Source organism: Macaca nemestrina, chromosome 2 (genome assembly GCF_043159975.1).
Source record: "Macaca nemestrina isolate mMacNem1 chromosome 2, mMacNem.hap1, whole genome shotgun sequence".
NCBI classification, from domain to species: domain Eukaryota; kingdom Metazoa; phylum Chordata; class Mammalia; order Primates; family Cercopithecidae; genus Macaca; species Macaca nemestrina.
The window spans coordinates 98,723,568-98,750,383 of record NC_092126.1 but is presented as its reverse complement, the minus strand read 5'-3'; the positions used below and the strand labels follow the sequence as shown (position 1 = coordinate 98,750,383).

Here is a 26,816-nt window from a genome sequence, read left to right as displayed (position 1 = left end):
GTGGAAAGCCTGAGGCAGAAGCAAGTGCAAGAGACAGAGAGATGAAATAGGTCCAAACTCACCCTCAGCCCACGAATTCACTCTGTGATAACTGCATTAATCCATTCATGAAGGTACTCATGACCTAATCACCTCCTAAAAGTCCTATCTTTCAACACTGTTACAGTGGCAATTAAATTTCAACATGAGTTTTGAGGGGAATTTGAAACCATAGCAAACCCCTTATCAAATAAATGATTGGTGAATATTTCTCCCACCCCATGGGTTGACCTTTCACTCTGTTGATTATATCCTTTGATGCACAAAAGTTTTTAAGTTTGATGTACTCCCACTGGTCTAATTTCGCTTTTGTTGCCTATGCTTTTGGTATCATGGTGAAACCAAGAAGTCTTTACCATGTCCAATATCGTAAAGCTTTCCCGTGTTTTCTCTTAGGAGTTTGATAGTTTTAGGTCGTATGTTTAGGTCCTTAACATATTTTGAGTTAATTTTTGTTTATGGTGTAAAATAATGGTTCAACTTCATTCTTCAATGAAGAATGTGTACGTCCAGTTTCCCCAGCACCATCTGGTGAATAGTCTGCTCTTTCCCTAACTAGTAGTCTCAGCACCTTATCAAAAATCATTGGAGACTATACGTAAGGATTTATTTCTGGGCTTTCTATTCTATTTTATTCGTCTGTTTATCTGTTTTTATGCCAGTACTATGCTGTTTTGATTATGTAACTTTGTAATATATTTTGAAAGCGGGAAGTCTGAGCCCTTCAACTTTCTTAGTTTTTGAAATCGTTTTGGCTATTCATGGTCCTTTGAGATTCCATATGAATTTTTCTATTTCTGCAAACAATGCCCGCTGTGATTTTGATAGAGCTCATATTGAATCTGTAGATCACTTTTGGTAGTATGAACGTCTTCACAATATTAAATATTCCAATCCATGAATACAGGATGTCTTTCCATTTATTCGTGCCTTCAAATTTCTTTCAGTAACCTTTTGTGGTTTGCAGTGTACAAGTCTTTTACCTCCTTGGTTAGTTTTATTCTTAAGTATTCTATACTTTTTGATGCTATTGTAAGTGGTAGTGTTTTCTTAACTTCCTTTTCAGATTGTTCATTGTTGTGTATAGAAATGTAAATGATTTTTGCATGTTGATTGATTTTTGTATCCTGCAATTTTGCTGAATTTGTTTATTCTTTTTTTTTTTTTTTTTTGTAGAGTCTTTAAGGCTTTCTACATATAAAATCATGTCATCTGTGAATAGAGATCATTTTATGTCTTTCTTTCCAATTTGAATGCCTTTTATTTCTTTTTTGTACCTAATTGCTCTGGCTAGGACTTCCGGTACTATGTGGAATAGAAATGGACAGGAGTGGGCATCCTTGCCTTGTTCCTGGTCTTAGAGGAAAAGCTTTGCTTTCAGTCTTTCATCACTGAGTGTGATGTTAGTTGTGGCCTTTTCATAAATGCTCTTATGTTGAGGTAATTTCCTTTTATTCCTAATTTTGTTGGGTGTTTTTATCATAAAAGGCTGTTAAGTTTGTCAAATGCTTTTTCTAATGACATGATCGTGTGTTTTTTCCCCCCTTCATTCTGTTAATGTGATTTATTATATTGATTGATTTTTTAAAAAATATTTGTAGAAATGGGGTCTCACTACGTTTCCCAGGCTGGTCTTGAACCCCTGGCCTCAAGTGATCCTCCTTCCTTAGCCTCCCAAAGTGATGGGATTATAGGCATAAGCCACTGCGCCCAGCTCTCCATTAATTGATTCTTGTATGCTGAACAAACCTTCCATTCCAGGAACAAATCCCACTTGATCGTGGCATATAATCCTTTTCATATGCTGAATTTGATTTGCTAGTATTTTGTTGAGGATTTTTGCATCCGTATTCATCGGAGATAATGGTCTGAAGTTTTCTTTTTTTGGGTTGTCTTTGTCTGGCTTTGGAATCAGGGTAAAGCTGGCCTCATGGAATGAGCTTGGAACTGTTCCCTCCTCTTCATTTTCTTTGGAAGAGTTTCAGGAGGATTGGCGATAATTCTTCTTTAAATGTTTGGTAGCATTCTCCGATGAAGCCATCTGGTCCTGGGCTTTTCTGTGTTGGGAGGTTGTTGATTACTGATTCTATCTCTCATTATTGATCTGATCAGACTTTCCATTTCTTCATGATTCAATCTTGGTAGGTTGTGTGTTTCCTCTAGGAATTGATCCATTTCTTCTAGGTTATCAAATTTATAGGCATACAATTCTTCATACTATTCTCTTATAATCCTTTTTCTCTCTGTAGTATTGGTAGTAGTGTTCCCTCTTTCATTTCTGATTTTAGTTATTGAATGTTCTCTTTTTTCCCTTAATCTCGCTAAGGATTTGTCAGTTTGGTTGATCTTTTCAAATAACCAACTCTTAGTTTTGTTGGTTGTATTTGTTTATCTCTGCTCTGATTTTTATTATTGCCATTTTTATGCTGGTTTTGGGCTTGGTTCTTTTCAAGTTGAAATAAAAGGATGGGCCGGGCGCGGTGGCTCAAGCCTGTAATCCCAGCACTTTGGGAGGCCGAGACGGGCGGATCACGAGGTCAGGAGATCGAGACCATCCTGGCTAACCCAATGAAACCCCGTCTCTACTAAAAAATACAAAAAAAAAAACTAGCCGGGCGAGGCGGCGGGCGCCTGTAGTCCCAGCTACTCGGGAGGCTGAGGCAGGAGAATGGCGTGAACCCGGGAGGCGGAGCTTGCAGTGAGCTGAGATCCGGCCACTGCACTCCAGCCTGGGCGACAGACCGAGACTCCGTCTCAAAAAAAAAAAAAAAAAAAAAAAAAGAAATAAAAGGATGGGGCCAGGTCTCATGCCTGTAAATCCCAACACTTTGGGAGGCCGAGGTGGGCAGATCACAAGGTCAGGAGTTCGAGACCAGCCTGGCCAACATGATGAAACCCCATCTCTACTAAAAATACAAAATTAACTGGGTGTGGTGGCACACACCTGTAATCCTAGCTACTCAGGAGGCTGAGGCAGGAGAATCACTTTAGCCCGGGAGGTGGAGGTTACAGTGAGCCGAGATCATGCCATGGCACTCCAGCCTGGGCAAAAAGAGTGAAACTCCATCTCAAAGAAAAAAAAAAGAAAAAGAAAAAGAAAAAACAATAAAATAAAACATAAAATAAAAGAATGATAGACAGCAACACAAAGCCATATGAAAATATATGGTTATCTGGTAAGGGTGAATATTAACAAATATAGTAACCTGTACTGTAGTAATTTTGGTGCATAGAATTTAAATGAAAAAACTTTTTTTTAATATAAATCTTTGTTAATGAGTATAAAAACATATGAAGATATAATTTGTGGTATTTGGGGATGGGGTGAAAGTAGAGTTTTTGTATGCAATTGAAGTGAAGTTGTTATCAGTTTAAAATAGGATGCTATGACTTTAAGATGTTTTACGTAATTGCAATAGTATCCACAAAGAAAAAATCTGTAAGAACACACACAAAAGAAAATCAAAGCACATCACTATAAAAAATCAACAAAACATAAAGGAAGACAGGAAGAAAGGAAAGAAGGGACAAAACTACAAGACATACAGAATACAATGAAGAAAATGACAAAAGTAAATCCTTCCCTATCTGTAATTACTTTAAGTGCAAATGAATTAAACTCCACATTCTTGGCTAAATGGATTAAAAATAGGATCTAACTGTATGCGGTCTACAGGAGACTCATTTTAGATATAAAGACACATATAGGCTGAAAGTAAAAAGATGGAAAAAGATACTCCATGCAAATGGTAAGCACAAGGGAGGAGTAACTATACTAATATCAGATGAATAGACTAAAAACAAAACTGTTACAAGAGACAAAGAGGGACATTATATAATATTGAAGGAACAATTCACTAAGGAGATATAACAATTATAAATATGTACACAGCAAACCTTAGAGTTCCTAAATATATGAAGTCAACTTTGAAAGAACTGAAGGGAGAAATAATTAGCAACATGATATCAGTAGGAAACTTAAGTGCCTCACTTTCAATAATGGATAAAACTACCAGATAGAAGAACAATAAGGAAATAGAATTGGAACAACACTATAGACCAACAGACATACGAGAACATTCCACCCAACAACGGCAGAATATATGTTCTTCTCAAGTGCACGTGGAACTCTCTAGGAGAGATAACATACAAAACAAATCTTAACAAATTCAAGAAGATTGAAATCATACAAAGTATCTTTTCTGATCACAATGGAATGAAACCAGAAATCAACAGCACAAGGAAAATTAGAGAATTTAGCATTTTTTGTAGAGCATGTCAAGTGGTAATAAAGTCCCTCAGTTTTTATCTGGGAATCCTAATTTCTCCTTTATGTTTGAAGGACAGTTTTACCACACATGGTATCCTTGGATGGCAGTTTCTTTCAGCACTTCAAATATATCATCCCACTCCCTTCTGGCCTGCAAAGTTTCTGCTAAGAAATCTGCAGATAGTGTTATGGAAGCTCCTTTGTATGTCACAATTGCTTTTCTCTTGCCACTTTGAAGGTACTCTCTCTTTGACTTTAGGCGGTTTGATTATAATGTGTGTCAGTGTGGTTTTCTGTGGATTTGTCCCAGTTGGAGTTCTTTAAAATTTTTGATTTGTATGTACATTTCATTCTTCATATTTGGGAATTTTTCAGCTATTCTTCAAATAAGGTCTCTGCCCCTTTGTTCCCTTTTTTCTTTCTGGGATTCCCATTATGCTTATGTGGATCTACTTGGCATGTCTCTGGGAGGCCCATTATGCTTATATTGATCTGCTTGGCAAGTCTCACAGGTCCCTAGTCTCTCTTCACTGTATTTATTTATTTTAATCCTCTGACTTGAAGACTTCAAATGACCTGTATTCAAATTTGCTGGTCCTTTCCTCTGCCTGGTCGAGTCTGTTGTTGAACTCCTCTAACAAATTTTTCTGTTCAGTTGTATTTTTCAGCTCCAGAATTTGTTAGGTTCTTTTTTATAGTTTCTGTCTCTTTGTTGATACTCTCATTTTGTTCATGCATAATTTGTCCAACTTTATTTAGTTGTCTATCTGTGTTCTTGTTTAGCTCAGTACAAGAACTCTATTGGGTGAAGAATGTTCTCCTTGCTCTTAAAAAAAGGTACAAGGGAGAGTGACGTTAGCGAGATGACAGACGAGGAAGCCACAGGTCTCTTTCCCCCTCACAGACACCTCAAATTAACAAGAGATAGACCAGAATGCTTCTGTGAGGACTCTAAAGTCAGCTGAGAAGCTATAATATGAAGTCCACTGTAAACTAAGAAGGAATTCCAGGCTGGGGCCGTGGTTCACGCCTGTAATTCCGGCACTTTGGGAGGCCAAAGTGGGCAATTGCCTAAGCCCCAGAGTTCGAGATCAGCCTCGGCAACATAGTAGGGACTATTTTTAGTCCTTACTAAAAATACTCATTGAGCATCTTTACAGTTATTTTTAATTATTGGTCAGGGAGCATGTAGATCTGTATTCTTTAGAGTCAGTTTTTGGGAGTTTTATTTTGGTCCCTTGATTGGGTCATGTTCCTCTGTTTCTTTGTATGCCTAGTAAATTTTTTTGTTGGGATTTGGGCGTTTGAAAAAACAACCACCTCTCAGGGTCTCTGTGTGCTGGCTTTGGGCAGTGGAATACCTGAAATCAGCCTAGCTAGAGGTTCTAGGACCTCTCAAAACTGTTCTAATCTCTTGATCCCTCTGGTGTCTGACTGTAGAACTGCATTTCTTGAATGCTGCTTGCCTCTGCTTTCAGCAGCTTCTGAACTCTGATGCTGATCCTGTCAGTGCTCTGAGTCAGTGACACAAAAACCAGTTTTTCTGGCACCTTCCAGACAAGCCAAAATGTTGTATGCATAATCCAGTCTTTGTTTCTATCCCAAAGGAGGAGCCCAGCCTTTAGGGTTTCCTCCCCTTTGCTCTTCAGTATGCCATGTAGGGGGTGGGGCCTTGAAAACACTGTGAATGTTCTTACCTTTTTTGCTGGAAATGTATATATATATACACACACACACATATACATATATATATATATATATATATATTCAGGAAACCAACTAGTAAATTATGATAAGTACACTGGACAACATCATGTGAAGACGTTATCTATATCTATATCTATATCTATATATGGGGGTGTGTGTGTGTGTGTGTGTGTGTGTGTGTGTGTAGTTGTTGTTGTTGTTGTTGTTTTTAGACAGGGTCTTGCTCTGTAGCCCAGGCTGGATGCAGAGGTGTGTGATCATGGTTCACAGTAGCTTTGGCCTCCCTGACTCAAGCAGTCCTACCTCAGCCTCCCCAGGAGCTAGGACTACAGGCATGCACCACTATGCCTGGCTAATTTTGTATTTTTAGTAGGGACGGTGTTTCACTATGTTGCCAAGGCTGGTCTCGAACTCTGGCGCTTAGGCAATTGCCCACCTTGGCCTCCCAAAGTGCTGGAATTACAGGCGTGAGCCACAGTGCCCAGCCTGGAATGCCTTCTTAGTTTACAGTGGACTTCATATTATAGCTTCTCAGCTGATCTTTAGAGCCCTCACAGAAGCATTCTGGTCTATCTCTTGTTAATTTGAGGTGTCTGTGAGGGGGAAAGAGACCTGTGGCTTCCTTGTCTGTCATCTCGCTAACGTCACTCTCCCTTGTACCTTTTTTTAAGAGCAAGGAGAACATTCTTCACCCAATAGAGTTCTTGTAATACCCTCATTGGCCAGATCAGCCTCATGGATCCACTTCCAACCAGTTACTACAAGGGAGTAGAATTACCATGGTTTGGCTTATGTTAATCAAAATTCATGAACTGGGGTCGGTAAGGGACCTGACCTCTCCTAAATCCCATCGTCACTTGGTACCTGAACAAATGTCTTCCATTTGTAAGAAAAAAGCAAGGTAATGGTTTTTGGGAGGCAACCATTATACCTATCTTAAAGTGTTCACTTGTTGCTTGTCTCTTTTAGAGCCGAAGAGATTCCTCTGAAAATCTTGGCCCACAATGGCTTGGTTGGAAGACTGATTGGAAAAGAAGGCAGAAATTTGAAGAAAATTGAACATGAAACAGGGACCAAGATAACAATCTCACCGTAAGCCACTTATTCAGATTAATCATGCCCAATAATGGAACACCTGAGCATTTTGATAGGTCCAGTTCATTCATCTACTTTTCCCAAAATGGGAATATAATCATAAGTGATACAATTATCTCCATCATCATTTTTTTTAAAAAATACGTAAATACTTACCAGGTAGACATTTTTCACTATGGATGTTATCTAATCACGAGTAAGATTTGAAATAGGACGGCAGGGGTTCTACACCACAGTGTGTTGTGAGAGAATTGAGTCTTCTCCCTCTTCGCCAAAACTTGTTTGTGATTTTCCTTTTTTTTTTTTTTTTTGGCATTTTATTTTTCCTGTTGAAAACAAAATTTGTCTTTTCTTCTTACGGGTCAGTTTGCAGGATTTGAGCATATACAACCCGGAAAGAACCATCACTGTGAAGGGCACAGTTGAGGCCTGTGCCAGTGCTGAGATAGAGATTATGAAGAAGCTGCGTGAGGCCTTTGAAAATGATATGCTGGCTGTTAATGTAAGTCCCTAATGCTTTCTTCTCTGCTGGTTTTCACATGTGTTTTCAGGTAGTGCTCAAGGCTCTCTTAAGAATAATTGTCATTCAGCTAATCAGGAAGTGCCTTAGGATAGGTATGCAGAATTTTTCCTGACTTCCTAGGATAAAGGCATTAAAATCATCAGGAAACCAACTAATAAATTATGATAAGTGCAGGGGACAACATCATGTGAAGACATTAAAATTATAACTTTGAAAACTGACATAAGGAAAAGCTTATGCTGTAATGTTCATTAGGAAAAGCAAGAATGACTCTGTGTGGTGGCATGCATCTGTAGTCCCAGCTACTCAAGAGGCTGAGGCAGGAGGAGCACTTGAATCTTGGGGGTTGAGGCTGCAGTGAGTGGGCATTACGTCTCTGGACTCCAGCCTGGGCAACAGAGTGAGACCCCATCTCTAAATAAATAAATAAGAAAAGCAAGATATAAATGTATGTAACTAAAGTTACAATTATGTAAAATAACATGGATCAGAATGACTGGAAGGCTACATACAAAAATGAAAATAGCTGGCATGTTAGAAAAGTGGGATTTTTTTCCATGTATGTAGCCTTCTGAACCTTATGTAATATTGTCCTGTTCCTTTTTAAATTTTAAAAACGCATGCTTTAAAGTTCTTCTGATTTTCCTCCCTTGCTTGCTGATCCGTACTTTTAGATTGTCTGATAAATGTTGTCAACCACTTGAGCCTTTACTGTGTATTTGTAGCAGACTCAATTAGGTTTGTCCTTCCTGTGATTGCTACCTAATTTTTATTCTTAATGGGGAGACGCCGATCTGGCATTCAAAAAAAAAAAATCCTTTAAAATATTTGGCCATCAGCAAAAGTCCAGCTCAGCTCAGAGGAGTAAATTTTTTCACTTTTTAATTAGATTTTTCGGACATATACAGAAGTGAAAAGGATGCTGCAATAAGCCCTCATATACCCATAATCCACCTTTTGCAGTTATCAACTCACCGTCTGTTTTGTTTCCTCTGAATCCTCATCCACATCCACTGTTCATACCTGTTGGATGACCTTGAAGCAAATCTCAGACCTGATAATATTTCCTAGAGAAATAAATGTGGACAAAGCACTCTATAGGTTAAGCCCAAGTCCCTCACTGCAGCACTTTCTGCTGTACCCTCTACTGCAGCCCAGAATCTGTCCCCATCTCACCCCAACCCCCACCTTAGCAGCCCACATCACGTGATAATTATGGGGCGTGATGAGAAGAGCTAGAGCAGGAGACTGCAGTGTGGTCTTCTCCCCATGTTTGGATATATTTGTGGAAGTATCATCTGACAATCTCATCTTCTTCCTGTGGGTTCTTGACATCTTATGATAAACATCTCTTTCTGTGAACACCTGGAAAAGCTACAGAAGGGTCTGAGTGATTCATACATCTTCACCTGAGCTTACCACTTAGGTTCATTCATGTCTGTGCCAAAGTCATGCACTGGTAGGTGAATAACAAAATTACCACATCTTATAGACAAAATGAGGTAAAGACGAAGGATATGAGCCCTGCTATTCCAAACGTTCTTAAAAAAAAAGGCAAGTTACAGAGTGAATGTAGCCAAAAATAAGAAAATAGAAAATGTTAGGAAATTGCTTCATGTTCAGGGAATGGGTGACCACGTTCCTCTGCCTCTGAAGACCTGTATGGTTAAAACCCACCCCCAGCCTGTGTGACCATCCCCATGTAGAAATGTAAAATAAGCAAGCAAGATGATCACAAAGCCAACAACTAAATAGCAGAGAGACAAAGTTGTAAACCATCCCAAAGCTGGATAATGGAGTTTACGTATGTGGGACTTTACATCATGTGAAGGATCTGATCTTTCCATGGATAGAGTTGGAAAACACTGTTAATCCAATTTGTTTTAAACAGTCATTCAACGAATATTTATCGAGTACTTACTGTGTACCAGGCACTGAGAACACAACACAAAGTAAGACAGTCTCTGTCTGCAAGGAAATTCTGGACTAAAAGGGGAAGAGGTAACTAAACAAGCTGTTCACATACCACGTAATGAGTGCTGGCATAGGGAAACAGGAGTGCTGGAGAGCACAGACAGGGCATTCGAGCTGAGCTTTGGGATGAAAGAAAGCTTCCTACATGAAGGGTCATCTCTGCTCAAGTGAAACCTGCAAGTCAGTAGGACTTAGCCAGGTGAGAAAGGAGAAAAGCACTTCCTTGCCTAGGAAATAAATAGCATGTGCAGGGGCTCAGAGGTATGTAGGGAACAGGACTGACCAGGTTGGAGATGAAGGGTTAGCAGGGGTGAGGCTGGCAAGGTGGCTGCCATCCCCAGGAAGAGCCTCATTTTCCATGATAAGATATGTAGACATGCCCAAGGGTGGCAGAGAAGCCTTGAAGGAACACCATGGTCAGGTTGAGATGTGGCACCCACCTCTGATACAGGGTAGGAAGAGCCTGGGCAGAGCTGATTGGGAGACGCTGGTGCCATTCAGACAAGAGAGGGAGGTTGACCCAGGCGTGCGGGCCTCTCTGGTCTCCTCCCTTCATCTTTTTTCTCCATTTCTATTCCCAGCAACAAGCCAATCTGATCCCAGGGTTGAACCTCAGCGCACTTGGCATCTTTTCAACAGGACTGTCCGTGCTATCTCCACCAGCAGGGCCCCGCGGAGCTCCCCCCGCTGCCCCCTACCACCCCTTCGCTGTAAGTAGCTCAGCTTGTGGAGGTTTGCTTATGCGCTGGGCACCTCCAGGCAGCAGCATGACTCTGCTATGTGGAATCAGAACGGAAGCTTTCATTTAAAGGCCATGCTCGAGTAGAGATGAATCCAATGTAGGTTGAACTCAACATTTCTTAGGACTTCTTCCTAATGGGCAACTAACTTAATATTAAACCATCCTCTAAACACATGTTCTTAAATATAGTATGTCACAACTAGCAAAGAAAGAAACTCACAGCAAATTCATCAACTAGAAGCTAATTTATTATAAAAAAAGGACTTGTTAGCTCAAATAAGAACATTTCTTGAGTGTTGGTCATTTGTTAAAGTATATAGGGTACCTGGATGATTCTTAGATATATATCTACATACATACATGTGCAGCTTCTACCTATGTTTACAAGTCAAATGTATTGTTTATTAATAGGCAATTTTTAAAAGAAAATATTACATACATTGTTTATATCTAAACACTTAGCACAATGCCTGGTATTTAGTAAGTTCTCAATAAGTATTTGTTCACAACAGAAGAAATGTGAATTTTATGAGTGTTTTACTTACTGTTTTCATTCACAAGCATTATTCAAGATTAATGCATTATCAAATTGGGGCTCAGGATGCTTGACAGCTTTTTTTGATTCCTAATTTTTCTCTACACAGACTGCTTATTTTTAAAGCAAACTTTCTTTCCCCCAATGTTTATGCTGTTTAAATGGGAAGAATTGGGTGGGTGAACATTGCCTCAGCCATTCCGTTCTTTTGAGAAGTGCTTTCTGGGGTAGGCTTCCCATTGTGTGAATTCCCAGTCGTTTTTTGGGTTATCAGTAGAGAGACAGGATGAATCCCCTGTGTCATACTGCCAACAAAATGCAGTCACACACTGACACCCACATCCTCAGTCACATATATGCACACATTCTGCATTCCTGCTTATATATGACTCTTCTGAGTCTTTTTTTTTTTTTTGAGGTGGAGTCTTGCTCTGCCACTAGGCTGGAGTGCAATGGCACAATCTTGGCTCACTGCAACCTCTGCCCCTGGGTTCAAGTGATTCTTGTGCCTCAGCCTCCCAAGTAGCTGGGATTACAGGCACGTACCACCACACCCACCTAATTTTAGTAGAGATGGGGTTTCACCACGTTGGCCAGGATGGTCTCGATCTCCTGACCTTGTGATCTGTCTGCCTCGGCCTCCCAAAGTGCTGGGATTACAGGTGCCTGGCACCCTGAGTTATTTCTAAATCTCTCCATACCACCTCTTTAGTTAAATCCATTTCCCCTTAAACTGAAGGAGGGGACTGACACTGAGCCTTGTGTGTTGAGCAGCCTAAAGATGCAGTACGAGGGATTGTGGCAGCTGTCAGTCACATGGCTGTGCCAAGCAGTAAGAATAGCTTGAGAGTTTCACATCCCCATATTTTTGCTGTCAGATCTGAGAATGGCCCAGTGAGTTACAATTAAGTGGCATTGAGGCACGTATCATTTCTTGGGAGAGAGGCTGTACATACAGCCCCACAGAAGATAACCTCAAACGTTAGGCTACCCTCTCAGTATAGGTAATATAAGTGGGGAGAGAAAAAGAGCATAATAAATTAGACCAATTCTAAAATTGGTAATCTAGGCCAGGCATGATGGCTCACGCCTGTAATCCCAGCACTTTGGGAGGTTGAGGTAGGCAGATCACCTGAGGTCAGGAGTTCAAGACCAACCTAGCCAGCATAGTGAAACGTCTTTACTAAAACTACAAAAGTTAGCCAGGTGTGGTGGTGCATGCCTGTAATCCCAGCTACTTGGGAGGCTGAGGCAAGGAGAATCACTTGAACCCGGGAGGTGGAGGTTGCGGTGAGCTGAGATCATGCCACTGCACTCCAGCCTGGGCGACAGTGTAAGACTTCGTCTCAAAAATAAATAAATAAATTAATTAAATTAAATTGGTAATCTCAAATATAGGAGTGAGCATGCTACAACCTGAGGACCAAATCTAGCTCACCATTTATTTTCATCAATAAAGGTTTTTAGGGGACACAGCCACGGTCGTTTATATACATATTATCTATTCCTGCTTTCCCCCTGTAGTGGCAGAGCTGAGTAGGTGCATACAGATCACATGAGCCACAAAGCCTAAAATATTTATGATTTGCTTCTTTACAGAAAAAGTTTGCTGACCCCTGAACTAAATTTAACAAGGAGATAATTTTTCTTTTGATAGCAGAATATTTCTAAACTTGAAAATAGGTTTTGCCAGTTGGAAAGCTTCCTTTGCATCTCAGATTTTTACTAAAATAGTAGAATAACCATTTTGCTAAAATATGTGGTCCCTGTTATTCATAAAATAGGTTTTAAATTAAAAATTGTTAAACTAAAAACAAAACAAAAACAACCAGGTAATTCGGATCTTGATCCCATGGGTCAATATTAGAGTAGATTCTAATCCAGTTGCCCTGACTGTCTGAGACATGGTGGCTTCTACAGACATCTCCTTCATGCAGCTGCAGAAGTGCAGGTCCAACAGCATGGAGACGGCCCTCACTGCCCAACTGTGCAGGACCTAGGCTATTCCTGGAGCAATACCTGGGAAGTCCACACCACAGGCTTGTAGGCTTCCCTGGTGGGCCCAGGACTCCTGAGAACAGCAGCATAGGGTGGTGGAGACACTTTAAATACTGACAGTGTTGTTTTCCTGTCACATAGGCATTCAGATTTCAAGGAACCAAGGTATTTCTTGGTTGCTTTTATATATCACAAAGCTCTAATACTTTTGCTTTTACCATCCAAAGGTCAGGGAGTCTGTGTCCCTCCTTATAACTGGCTCATCCACACCTAGGTTGGTCTCCAAACTCTGGAATTTTTAATACATATGTGTGTATATGAAAACTTTACCACTTTTTTTTTTTTTTTTTTTTTTTTTTTACTGTTTTTCTGGTTATAAAAGTAATACGTGGATAGTATTTAAGAAGCAGGGAGTATGTACTTTTGAATTTTCAAAAAAAAAAAAAAAACAACACATTTCTCTGATCCTAAAAAAAAAAAAAAAGAAAGCAGCAAATAATACAGAAATGCAGAAAGTGCAAGTTTTTTCTTAACCTAGACATAAGCAGTGTTTCTGTGTAGGTATGTGCATGTGTGTGTGTATATTTATATGTGATTTATAGTTTTTCCCCCAAATTTTCACTCTGGAATGGAAATCCTTGTGTGTATACATCTTGATTCATTTATCCAATTATTTCCTCAGAATAATTTCCTGGAAATAGAATCAAAGAATGTGTTCATTTTCTATGCTGATACATAGTACACAATTTTGATACAAAAAAGGTATATTACTTTTCATTCCCATCAAGAGTGTGTGTAACAGAGCAGGACTTTTTCTTCCACACCAGCACTCCCAATTATTCCTCACAGTCTGATACTTTAAAATACGCGGTTTTTAAAATTATTATTATATGACTGAAAAATTTTGTATTGGCCATTTTTGTTCTCTCTGATAAGTTGCTTTCTGTATTTTTGGCCCCTCAGTCTATTGAGAAGTAATATAACTTAGGTTCTAGAGCAGACTGTGTGCATTTGAATTTCTACACTGTCACTTGCTGTTTTTAACTTTGAGCAAGTGACTTAAGCTCTTCAGATCTGGGAGAAATAATAGTACCTACATTAGGGGATGGTTATGAGGGTAATTAAGTCAGTTAAAACCTACATACAGTAACTGCTATGTAAATCATAGCTGCTATTATCATCATCTTTTTATTTCATCTTTTTCTTAATGATTCATCATAGCTAATTACATATTAAGGCTGCTAACCGCTTGTCATGTTGTAAATATTTTCAACAAATATTCTCTTTGCTTTATTTGTGGTGTCTTATGTCATAAATAATTATATGTATATATTATATATATGTTCATTTATAGTGAACAGTAGTTCATAGTTCAACTTAAAATGCCAACTTTGTCATACACAGAATTCCCACTTAACTATATATGTAGTTCACTATATATATATATATATATATATATATATATCTTGAATGAACTTCTGTTTGAAGTTAAATGTAAACATTTCCCTTTAGCCTTTCTTCTTTCAGCCAAATTTCACCCAATACCCTCTCCCTAGAAGTGTAGTAGTTATAAAAAAGTTTTCTCGGCATACATACAAACATATTATTAAAAAATACAAATGAAATTATGCTGTACACAGGGAATTACAACTTTTGTTTTTACATATTCTGGGCATCTTTCCATAGCTAGACCTAGTTTTATTTAATGGCTGCATAATATTCCATTAAATGAGTTTATCATCATTTTTGTAACCAGCACACTAGTTTTACACATTTGGGTTGATTCCAAGTTATTAGTATTACAGACAATGTCAAAATCAGTATCTTTACAGGCATATCTTGAAGATACTGTGGATTCATTTCCAGGCCTCCATAGTAAAGTGAATAACATGATAAAACAAGTTACACTTTTTTTTTGTTTGTTTCCCAGTTCATATAAAAGTTGTGTTTATACTATACTGTGGTCTGTTAAGTGTGCAATAGCATTATGTCTGAGAAGACAACAATATCCATGCCTTAATTTAAAAATATTGCTTAAAAATGCAGACACAGAAACACAAAGTGAGCATGTACCTTTGGAGAAATGATACCAATAGACTTGTGTGACATAGGGTTGACACCAGCCTTCCAGTTTGTAAAAAACACGATTATCTGCAAGGTGCAATAAAGCCAAACACAATACAGTGAGGTGTGCCTCTACATAAATCTTTGCACAAGTGTGTGAGTATGTATATCTGAAAGTAAATTCTCTAAGACTGGAATTATTATTTCAAAGCGTATATGTATTTTAAATATTCACAGATTTCTCTCCACCAGAATTCATGCAGAAAACTTAAAAATTAAGGTAGTAAAATGATTGATATTTTCCTTTTCAGTTTCTGACCTTTGACATCATGCTAAGGAAAAAAGCCTTCTCCCATCCAAGACTGCAAAAATAAAATACTCTCCCGTATTTTCTTTTTCTTTGTGTAAGAGATTGTGCTATGTTGCCCAGGCTGGAGTACAGTAACTGTTCACATGCACAATTATAGCACGCTACAGCCTCGAATTCCTGGGCTCAAGCAATCCTCCCGCCTCAGCCTCCTCAATAGCTGGGACTACAAGCACTTGCCACCACACCTGGCCCATGTTTTCTTACACTAGTTTTTAGTTGTTGGCTTTGGAGGATTGTATATGTCTGCAATTCATGGGGAATTTATCTTGACTTATACTGAGATACAGATCTGGCTTTATTTTTTAAGTTTTTAACTTGATTTTGTTCATTTATATTTTCCTATGAAAATATAAATTTTTTCCACTTAATTTTTCTTTTTATGTGTATTGATATAAAGTGATACAAAACAGACTGTTGCCTTTTAAATATCCAAACTTGTGGTTACTTCTCTCTCTTAATTTCTTTAAAAAAAAAAAAAATATATATATATATATATATACACACACACACACACACACACACACATATATATATATGTTTAGTTAGTTAGTTATTTAGATGGAATCTTGCTGTGTCGCCCAGGCTAGAGTGCAGTGGCATGATCTCAGCTCACTGTAACCTCTGCCTCCGAGTTTAAGCAATTCTCCTGCCACAGCCTCCCAGCTGGGATTACAGGTGCCCACCACCACGCTAGGCTCATTTTTGTATTTTTAGTAGAGACGGAGTTTCACCATGTTGCCCAGGCTGGCCTCGAACTTTGACCTCAGGTGATCCACCTGCCTCAGCCTCCCAAAATGCTGGGATTACAGGCGTGAGCCACCACGCCCGGCCTAAGCTTGCTTTCTTAATAAATACACAACCGTATAGTCCAGTTATTTAGAATTAACTAAACTTTTACTGGTTTCATTGCTCACTGCAGACAGCTTCTTGTGTTCCACACCCTATCAATTTTTTGAGTTATTTATTTGAATTTTTTGTTGTTAAATGTCTGGAGTATTTTCTCAAACAAGTTTTAACAGAAATAGCACGAGTATGATTCCTAAACTTTTTCTGTATCTGAAAATGCCCTTCTTTTTCCTTCACATGTGAATGAATTCTGGGTAGAAATTCTTGGGTCATAGTTCCTCTATCTATCTGTCTGTCTGTCTGTCTATCTATCTATCTAATCTGTATCTATCATCTTTCTAGAGACAGAGTCTCTCTCTGTCACCCAGGCTAAAGTGCGGTGGTGCAATCTTGGCTCGCTGCAACCTCCACCTCCCAGGTTCAAGCGATTCTCATGCCTCAGCCTTCCAAGTAGCTGGGACTACAGGCATGTGCCCCCACACCTGGCTAATTCTTCTATTTTTGGCAGAGATGGGATTTTGCCATTTTAGCCAGGCTGATCTTGAACTCCTGACCTCAAGTGATCTGCCTGCCTTGGCCTCCCAAAGTGCAGGGATTACAGGCGTGAGCCACCACGCCCAGCCCATAGTTACTTTAGAACTCTAAAAATGTTACTTCTAGCACTGTTTCTTTCATAGATATCTTTTTTCTTCTTCTTCTTTTTTTTTTTTTTTAAGAAACAGGGTCCTGCTCTGTCTGTCATCTAGTAGGCTGGAGTGCAGTGGTGTGATCCCAGCTCACTGCAGTCTTGAACTCCTGGGCTGAAGCGATGCTCCTGCCTCAGTTTCTTGAGTAGCTGGGACTACAGGTGCACAACACCACGCCTGTCCTTTTTTTTCCCCCTGGTGTCTATAAGTTTTTTTGCCTTTTGTAATAATTTGCCTGGAATTCAGGAATCTGAATCTGAGTGCTTTGATCTAAAGATCCGTGTTTTTCTTTGGCTCAGGAGAATGTTTGCCTTCCGTAATTAATTTTAGTGTTGCTTCTCTGCCATCCACTTTATTTTCTCCTTATGGAGTTCCCACTCCAGAGGAGGAGAGTTATAGCAAACCTCACTCTACTCTTTGTGTCTGTCCACTTCCCACTCTTTGTCTTGGTTTTGTGTGGTTTAACAGTCCCATGCACTGATGGGCTTTTCAGCAGTGTCTTCCCTACTATTTACACGTCCTCTACTGAGTTTTTACTTAACCATGTTTTTCATATCCAGGGTCACTCTGGTTCTCTGATTGTTCATTTCTCATAGCAGTCTATATACAAATCATTGAGGCACTGTCCTCTTGAATCTCACTAGGAGATCAAATCACAATTTTGTAAAAAGCTCTCCCTTCTCCCTCCATTCACTCACTGGGGTCATTCGCTTGTCTTGTGCAGCTGGGCTCCTCTCCTTCATGCTGCTGATTCTTTATATATGTCTAATGGATTTTAATTGTCCATTTATGTATTTAAATGCACTCAACAGCATAATTACAATCCTAAGGGGAGTTTTTTCTTAGCATGCTCCCCAGACCCCACCTGAACCAGTGAGTTTAGAATGTCCCAGGGGAGCTCAGCAGTGAGTGCAGTGGTTTAGATCTTGGGCTGCAGAGGCAGACACAGAGATCTGTGTTAACATCTTGGCTCTACCTCTTGCTGGCTCACCATTTCCTAGCTCCCTCCAGCTTCTAAGGTTGTCCCGTGAGAACACACAGAGCAGGACAGGCAGCTCCACGTAAGGAGACACTTTGACAAGCTGGCATAGAGCAGTGCACCATCTGCATCTTAGAAAGCTATGTCACAACACTGAACCCTCTGGCCAAGTTGTCGCCCCTTCCTAAGGCCCATGTCCCTGGTGCCCAGAGGGAGCACCTGCCAGCTTTGCAGTCTGGTATCACTCTGTTATCACACTAAAACTATTTAAATATTTGAACATAATTCATATATATGCCTTAAAATGCTAGCAAACTGAATTCAACAGTACATTAGAAAGACCATTCATCATGACCAAGTGGGATTTATCCCTGGGATGCAAGGATGGTTCGACATATGCAAATCAATCAATGTAATACATCATATCAACAGCAAAATTAGTAGAAGAAAAGAAGTAATAAAGATCAGGGTGGAAATAAGTGAAATTGGAATGAAAAATACAATACAAAAGATCAATGAAACATAATTCCTATGCCTGGTCCTTGCCCTCTGCACTCTCCCCTTTCCCACCCTCCACTCTTCCCATCCCCTGATTTCTTCATGCTTCAGAATATTACCTAAATTGTGTATCAGATGGTCACACATTGCAGCTTGAACCCTGCAGTTCTCCCAGGAAAAGGAGGCTCTGCTGTTTATAATTCCCTTTTCTAATTTTCACAAGTGTGTTTGATATGTACTCCTGTACCTACCCCCGAGAAGAGTCAAACTCAGAGAAAAGGCAGACACCAGTGTTCCTGAAGTTGAGAGTTTGAAACAAGCCTGTGGATAATAATTACCCACCTCCCTCTGCCTCTCAGTTAGTGGGTGGGGGGCCAGGGGGTGAGGACGCACCTGGCAGGAGTGCCTTCACCACCACACCTCCTTTCCCCCTCCCCAAAATGCTTTTGAAACACTCAAAAATAAAGTAGCTCCTCCCTCATAAAATAGGTGAGACTCTTGAACTGGGACAGTGAGTCTAGCGGCCACATCAGGGTCAGGGTTCCCTACCAACCTCCCTATCCCTCGGGGCCTTGAACCAGATGGCAGATGACTACAGCCTGCTTTCCCATTAAAATGGTTATTTGAGTCATTGCCAAGTTACTTTTTCTGACCATTATAAATAAGCAAGATTTGAAAGCCCCCTTCCATTTGAGGCTATAGACATCACCTAATAGAAAGTATGGGAATGGGGCCAGATATGGTGACTCACTCCTGTAATCCCAGCACTTTGGGAGGCCGAGGCAGATGGATTATTTGAAGTCAGGAGTTCAAGATCAGCCTGACCAACATGGTGAAACCCTGTCTCTACTAAAAATGCAAAAAAATGAGCCAGCTGCAGTGGCTCACACCTGTAATCCCAGCACTTTGGGAGGCCGTGGTGGGAGGATCGCCTGAGGTCAGGAGTTCGAGACTAGCCTGGCCAACATGGTGAAACCCTGTCTCTACTAAAAATACAAAAATTAGCTGGCCATGGTGGTGGGTACCTGTAATCCCAGCTACTCAGGAAGCTGAGGCAGGAGAATCGCTTGAACCCGGGAGGCAGAGTTTGCAGTGGGCCAAGATCATGCCATTGCACTCCAGCCTGGGCAACAGAGCTAGTCAGTCTTTAAAAAAAAAAAAAAAGTATGGGAAGGGAATGGGCATTAGAAAGTACGCTCTGATAAGACACTTTTTTTTTTTTTTTTTTTTTTTTTTTTTTTTTTTGAGATGGAGTCTCTGTCTGTCACCCAGGCTGGAGTGCAGTGGCATGATCTCGGCTCACTGAAACCTCTTGTCTCCCGGGTTCAAGCGATTCTCCCGCCTCAGCCTTCTGAATAGCTGGAATTACAGGTGCCCACCACCATGCCTGGCTAATTTTGTATTTTTACTAGAGATGGGGTTTTGCCATGTTGGCCAGGCTGGTCTTGAACTGCCGACCTCAAATAGTCCGCCCGCCTCAGCCTCCCGAAGTGCTAGGATTACAAGCGTGAGCCACCGTGCCTGGCCTCAAATGCCTTTTGAATGAATGAATGAACAAACCCTCACAACAATACTATAAGAACTAGATATTATTTGAGTCTGTTTGTGGATAAGGCTCAGAAAGGTTAAATAATTTTATCCAACTTGCAGAGGTAGTGGTTCAGAGACTCAGATCTTCTGACTCCAAAAATGAACTTCTATACACAGGGGCTAACGGCAGAGCCTTCGCTGCAAACAAGCTCCTAATTGCAGAGTTCAAGATTTTTTCCCTGTGACAATTTTCCAGCTGTGACTCATGAATAAAAGAGAATTTGTCCTTTTTATCCTTTGACAGCTAATTTTAAAGATCTCTTTCTTACCCTGAGTTCCTAGGAAGTCTAAATTTGATAGTATTTATGTGAGAAGTATTTGAACCCCAAATAGGAGCTACACTGTGGCTTGTCTATTCCCGGCCTCACATGAGTTTTGTAAGGAAATGGTAAGTCATAGTTCAAAGGAATTACTATTTCTGCCATGAGACCTGAAGGAACGATTCTTCACGCGGGAGGAGGGCTGAAGTGCCCTTTTCCCAGAGTAGAGTTTTGTGCAGAGGAGTTGCATGAATTCTTCCCCAGCTCTTCATGGCCCAGGACACGGACCTGCAGAGAAAGCTCTGGAGCTGATGTTCTTTCCAGGGGGTCCTTAAGAAAGAAGCAGAGCCAAAAGAAACTGCTTCACCCACCTTCCTGCAAAACTTGAGGCTGCCAGGAGACTGCTGATCTCTTAGCGCCCTCTTGTGGGCGTGAGGGACCGCTGCAGCCCCTTTGCAAGTCAAAGCAAGGCTAGCACCACAGCCATGTTAAGTAGAGCTCTGTCGCCGGCTGCGTGGCTGGTAACCTACAGCTCCTCAAGTTGTTCACATCTCTGCCTTCTCGCTCCAAGCTCAAAAAGGGCAACGGTTTCATTTTGTCCCTATTGGGTCATAAGGCAACGTTCTAACCTTCAGGAGATTCGGGGGATGGAGGGCATGCCCGTCACTGTGAGATTTGCTCAGGGGTCCTCAAATGAAAGCTGGGCCACCAGACTCCAAGCCTCGGCCACGTCTGACCGCTGTTGGAATCGTCTTCCTGGGGGACTATCTGGCAGGGTGGGCCTGTGGGAATTGGTTCCATGGTGCCCAGAGCTGTTCACCTCCTTTCCTAGAGCAGTGATGTCAGTGTTGACCCAGCCTTATGTAAAGCACAGCTAACGATTCTGCTGACTCAGGTCAGCGTTCTGCCTGTAAGAGTATGTCAGACCAGGCGCGGTGGCTCACGCCTGTAACCTTAGCACTTTGGGAGGCCGAGGCAGGTGGATCACTTGAGGTCAGGAGTTCAAGACCAGCCTGACCAACATGGTGAAACCCTGTCTCTACTAAAAATACAAAATGATCTGAGCTTGGCATATGCCTGTAATCCCAGCTACTTGGGAGGATGAGGCAGGAGAATCACTTGAACCTGGGAGGTGAAGGATGAAGTGAGCTGAGATCACGCCACTGCACTCCAGCCTAGTCTACAAGAGTGAAATGCTATCTCAAAAAAAAAAAAATATATATCAAATCAGACAGTTTCCTCTCATAGGACTCTTGTGAGGATTAAAAGAGTTTATGAATGGACACAAAATATCTATGTTAGTATCTAGTACACAGTACTTATTCAGTAAAAAGCAGCTACTTGGCGGGGTGCAGTGGCTCACGCTTATAATCCTGTCATTTTGGGAGGCTGAGGTGGGTGGATCACCTGAGGTCAGGAGTATGAGACCAGCCTGGCCAACATGGTGAAACCCCATCTCTACTAAAAATACAAAAAATTGGGGCCGGGCGCGGTGGCTCAAGCCTGTAATCCCAGCACTTTGGGAGGCTGAAATGGGTGGATCACGAGGTCGGGAGATCGAGACCATCCTGGCTAACACAGTGAAACCCCATCTCTACTAAAAAAAAAAAAAAATACAAAAAACTAGCCGGGCGTGGTGGCGGGCACCTGTAGTCCCAGCTACTCAGGAGGCTGAGGCAGGAGAATGGCGTAAACCCGGGAGGCAGAGCTTGCAGTGAGCTGAGATCTGGCCACTGCACTCCAGCCTGGACCACAAAGCGAGGCTCTGTCTCAAAAAAAAAAAAAAAATGCAGAAAATTAACCAGGCATGGTGGCAGGCACCTGTGATCCCAGCTACTCGGGAGGCTGAGGCAGGAGAATCACTTGAACCAGGGAGGTGGAAGATGCAGTGAGCCAAGATCATGCCACTTCATTCCAACCTGGGCAAAAGAGTGAAATGCCATCTCAAAAATAAATAAAAGCAGCTAGTTTATAAATTTCTGTTTTCTTAATAGCTCTACTTTTTTTCTGTCCATATCTGCCCTCCTGTTCCCTGCTTCTCTCTCTCCACATTCATTTTCTTTCTCTCCTCTCTCAGTCTCTCTCTTTTTTCTTATGGAGACAGGGCGTTGCTCTGTCACCCAGGCACAGCACCAGTGCAGTGGTGCAATCATAGCTCACTGCAGCCTCAAATTTCCAGGCTCAAGTGATCTTCCCACCTTGGTGTCCTGAGTAGCTATGACCAGAGTGCGCCCTACCACACACAGCTAATTTTTTATTTTTTATTTTTTTTATTTTTATTTTTATTTTTTTTTTTTGAGACGGAGTCTCGCTCTGTCGCCCAGGCTGGAGTGCAGTGGCCGGATCTCAGCTCACTGCAAGCTCCGCCTCCCGGGTTCACGCCATTCTCCTGCCTCAGCCTCCCGAGTAGCTGGGACTACAGGCGCCCGCCACCTCGCCCGGCTAGTTTTTTGTATTTTTTTTAGTAGAGACGGGGTTTCACCGTGTTAGCCAGGATGGTCTCGATCTCCCGACCTCGTGATCCGCCCGTCTCGGCCTCCCAAAGTGCTGGTATTACAGGCTTGAGCCACCGCGCCCGGCCTATTTTTGTTTTTTATAGAGATGGGTCTCTCTATGTTACCCAGGCTAGTCTCAAATTCCTGGACACAAGTGATCCTCCCATTTCAGATTCCCAAAGCTCAGTCTCCTTTTACATTTCTCCCTTCTCAGGATTCTTTCCATTCCTTCTAGAATTCTCTGATGGAGCTGACTGATCTGTCTCCCCAGGAACACATTTGCTTGTTGTGAATAGCTCTTGGGTATTGTCCAGCACACTCTGTTCTTTTTCGTCTACGACTCATCATTCCCCAGAAAGTGGAAGGCCCTGGCCCCGTCTCTCCACCCGAGGGCAGGTTCAAAGAGTGTGTGGGTGCAAGTGTCAGTGGGTGTATGTGTGTATGTGTGAGTGCGTTCACACCGCTGGTATGTTCCTAGGAAGCCTCAAACATGACTCAGTTTAGAAATGATGAATATTTAGCCCAGGACCCACTGCAACCAGGGGACATCTTGCCAAGCATTCAGTGGTCTCAGTGGGAAAGGTGGAGCAGAGATCTGAGACACAGAGGGACAGGTGTGTAGACACGACAGTGGAGCCAGCTGATGCCACAGAGAGCCTGTGTCGCACGTGGGAAATCTTGCCTCCTTGAGGACACTGATGGTCCCTGAGGGCACCCGCCCACTGACTCTTTCTCTCATGCTGCAGACCCACTCCGGATACTTTTCCAGCCTGTACCCCCATCACCAGTTTGGCCCGTTCCCGCATCATCACTCCGTAAGTGCCCCTCAGTTCAGCCGCATCTGCCACTTTTCCTTCTCCTGGGGCTGGGCCCACATGGCCCTTGATGACCAGTGAATGTTCATAGTGCAGGTCCTGTCTCCTGTGGTTCTGGGTCGTCCTGGGAGTGACACACCTCAAAGCATGAGCACGCCAAACTCCCCAGCACCCGAGTGTCCTTGAGGTTTTTCAGAGGCCTGTGCCGTTCCTGTTGCACAGTCCTGTGGATGCTCGCACACCTCACAGGTCGCAGGAGCTGCTGCAGATGGGCAAGCAGGCCAGATGAGGAGGTGCTGTTGGCACTGAAAAGCAGAGTTTCCAAAGATCTTTGAACAAAGTCTAGCAAATGAGGTGAACGTCATTTGCACAGACCCCATTTGCAAGGAACCCTGGCAGCCTTGCCCAAGAGCCTCTGCCTTTTGTCACAGGGTCCCAGGAGGGATGGTTCACCCCATTTTCCTGGGCAGTCACCATGCAGCCAGGTCAGGGCAGGTTTAGTTGTGAAAATGCTTCTCTGGATACCAGGTGGGTTGGGCAGCTTTCCATTCCCTTCATCAGAATGCCTTGGGGCCGTCTGCAGGCCAGGTATGTTTAATAGCTGTTTTCATTTGTTGGATGAAGACACAGGAGAGATACAGATCACATTTGTATAAGACAGAAAACCTGTGAACAGACAGCTTTTGGAATCCAACAAATTGAGATGCTCAAGAGGAGAATGCCCTTGACTGTCACGAGTGCTGCCTGTGCTCAGGTCCCTTCCTCAGGCTTCACACCTGCAGAGCCGCAGGCCGCAGAAAGATCCCGTGCACCATTTTGGCCATTTCCTTGGGTGGCGGGGCCTTCCCACCCTGGGGTTCATGGTAAGGCGCTTGGCACCTGTGGAGTGCCTGGAGGAGAGAGCCCAGTTGGAATGATGTCTTCTGTCTTGTCTTTTTTGCCCTCCCAGTATCCAGAGCAGGAGGTTGTGAATCTCTTCATCCCAACCCAGGCTGTGGGCGCCATCATCGGGAAGAAGGGGGCACACATCAAACAACTGGCGAGATTCGCCGGAGCCTCCATCAAGGTGAGGCTGCTCCCGATGGCCCTTGTGGCCCTTTCTACCACCTCCCCTCACCCCACGTCCCTTGTGCCCTCTCAGTCCCAGGCAGTGCCACACCATGCAGAGACAGAATCCCACAGGGATCTAGAACATTTGCCCCAGGACTATCCCTGTCCGCTCTCATCTTTCCTTTTCTTATTCCTTTACTCTTCAACTAACCACTGAATTAGAAAAAAATGTTAGTAGCCAACAACCCAATCCAGTCCTTTTTGTTTTATCATTGTTGTCCTCAAGAAGATAAAGAAAGGATGAGGATTTTCCCAAACTAATGGAAGGGACTGCAGTGAAGTGATAACTTAGCAGGTATCAGTGTACGGTGCTTTAATGAGTCTCCACTTCACAGGCCCTGAACTATGTGAAAATAATATGAATAAAAACTCTTTAAAAGCAATGATAAAATCATAAACAAAAGCTGAGGATCTAACTGAATAAGCAGCCCAGCCTGAGCAGAGCAGCTCAGGAAGGAAGGTCCTTGACTTATGGAAAGGCTGCAAATGCAGACGTGGCTGCATCTCCAGGCCCACATCCTGCCTCCTTGAGCACAGTGTGGAGAATCATCAGAGAAGCTGAAAGGGGAGGATTATTTGCCCCTGGTCCTGCTCCAAGACCAGCTATCAGCTCTGACTCACGGGCAGAATGCTGAGCACGTCCCAAGCCTCACGAAACATTTTCGGAAACAGAGTTTTTGTTGTTATGCAAAATAATTTGCTACCATGGGACAACCCAGAATTCCAAATGAGAAGTCTCATGACTTGGAGAGAAAGAATGCTTACACTTTCTCCTCAGGAAGAGCTGGAATTTCTCCCACAGCAAGTGTGCTAGAGAAAAAACAAAAAATATTCTGAGTAGTACAGAACAAGGGTTGCACTGAGACCATCAGAGAATTTCATTTTGGTGAATCATTTTCCCTCTCAGGCCTCATTTATCTCATCTGCAGAGTGGACAGACAGGATGAGAGCCCTGAGGTGTGGGGGCCCTTGTGCCCAGCAGGCCTGCTGCAGGTGAGATGCCAGCCTAGGCAGATAGGCAGGTGCTGGCCTGACCCCTGAGGGTAGGCGGAGTAAAGTGTGGAACACGCCCCCAGCTGGCTGCAGCCTTGGGCCTTACCCAGCTTTCAGTCCTGCAATCTGAGATGCCGGCAGGAGAAGGGACCATTTCAACTAAAAGGGACTTGAGGGACCATCTCATCAAATCCCCCTCTTGTTCAGCAGAGAAAAGTGAGGCTCAGATCGTGCTGGGACGTGGGCAAGGCACACATGTGGCAGGGCTGGCTCTGAGATAGAAATTCTGCTGACTTCTGGGATATCCAGTACCTCCTGGGGCTCACCACCACAGGACCTCTTCATTTACTATTGCCCATGAGGAACTGGGGCCTAGGGAGTTTTCACTAACTTGTCCAAAGCCACAAAGCTGAAGAATATGAGAGCCAAGATTTGCCCAGGTTATTCTGTTTCTGGTCCAGTGTGTTTTTCCACCATAGCAACCTAACTGCGATACCAGAGTAATTCCCAGCAGGGCCTCTAGGAAAATAAGAGGGAGATCAGTCCCATGGGCTGCATCCCACAGTTCCAGGTCCCAGCAAGGTCGAGTGGTGATGCGTCACTGTGCTCCTGGCCTCTGTGATGGGCAAAGACAGCGGTGTTGCATCAGGAGGACAGAATGGGCTTTACAGCTTAGGAAGGTCCAGATAGTGTTTTTTATGCTGGGCTAACAGTCTTCTCCAGCAACCTTCTACTTCCCCAGCTCCTGCCTCTCTCCATAGCATAAACCAGGGAGGCCAAGTATTTGCAAAGGAAATTTCCAAATTTTTAAAATCAATCAGCCGGGCATGGTGACTTATGCCTGTAATCTCAGCACTTTGGGAGGCTGAGGCGGGTGGATCACCTGAGGTCAGGAGTTGGAGACCAACCTGGGCAATATGGTGAAACCCCATCTCTATAAAAATACAAAAATTAGCCATGCGTGATAGCGGGTGCCTGTAATCCCAGCTACTCGGGAGACTGAGGCAGGAGAATCACTTGAACCTGGGAGGTGGAGGTTCCAGTGAGCTGAGATCATGCCATTGCACTCCAGCCTTGGTGATAGAGCAAGACTGTCTCATGAAAATAAAAATTTAAAAATCTGTTTTTTGCTAGATTCCCTTTGTCTCAACAGGTCCCTGAAAACATCTGTCTCTAAAGCAAGATGGATGATCTCACTACCCTAGTTTCTACTGGGCCAGTCTTTGG

General features: G+C 42.5%; 1 protein-coding gene across 5 annotated transcripts in view; it reads left to right on the top strand.

Moving 5' to 3' along the window:
• The window catches only part of LOC105480151 (insulin like growth factor 2 mRNA binding protein 2), a 193,018-nt gene that overhangs the window by 153,182 nt on the left and 13,020 nt on the right, over positions 1 to 26,816 (top strand). For 3 of the 5 annotated variants that reach the window (XM_071091407.1, XM_011738659.3, XM_071091409.1), the window contains exons 8-12: positions 6,986 to 7,108; positions 7,478 to 7,613; positions 10,190 to 10,318; positions 23,418 to 23,486; positions 24,436 to 24,552. In XM_071091407.1, the coding sequence (XP_070947508.1) occupies positions 6,986 to 7,108; positions 7,478 to 7,613; positions 10,190 to 10,318; positions 23,418 to 23,486; positions 24,436 to 24,552 (574 nt within the window). The remainder of the gene's footprint in view (positions 1 to 6,985; positions 7,109 to 7,477; positions 7,614 to 10,189; positions 10,319 to 23,417; positions 23,487 to 24,435; positions 24,553 to 26,816) is intronic. The other 2 variants (XM_071091408.1, XM_011738660.2) reach the window with 1 other exon arrangement.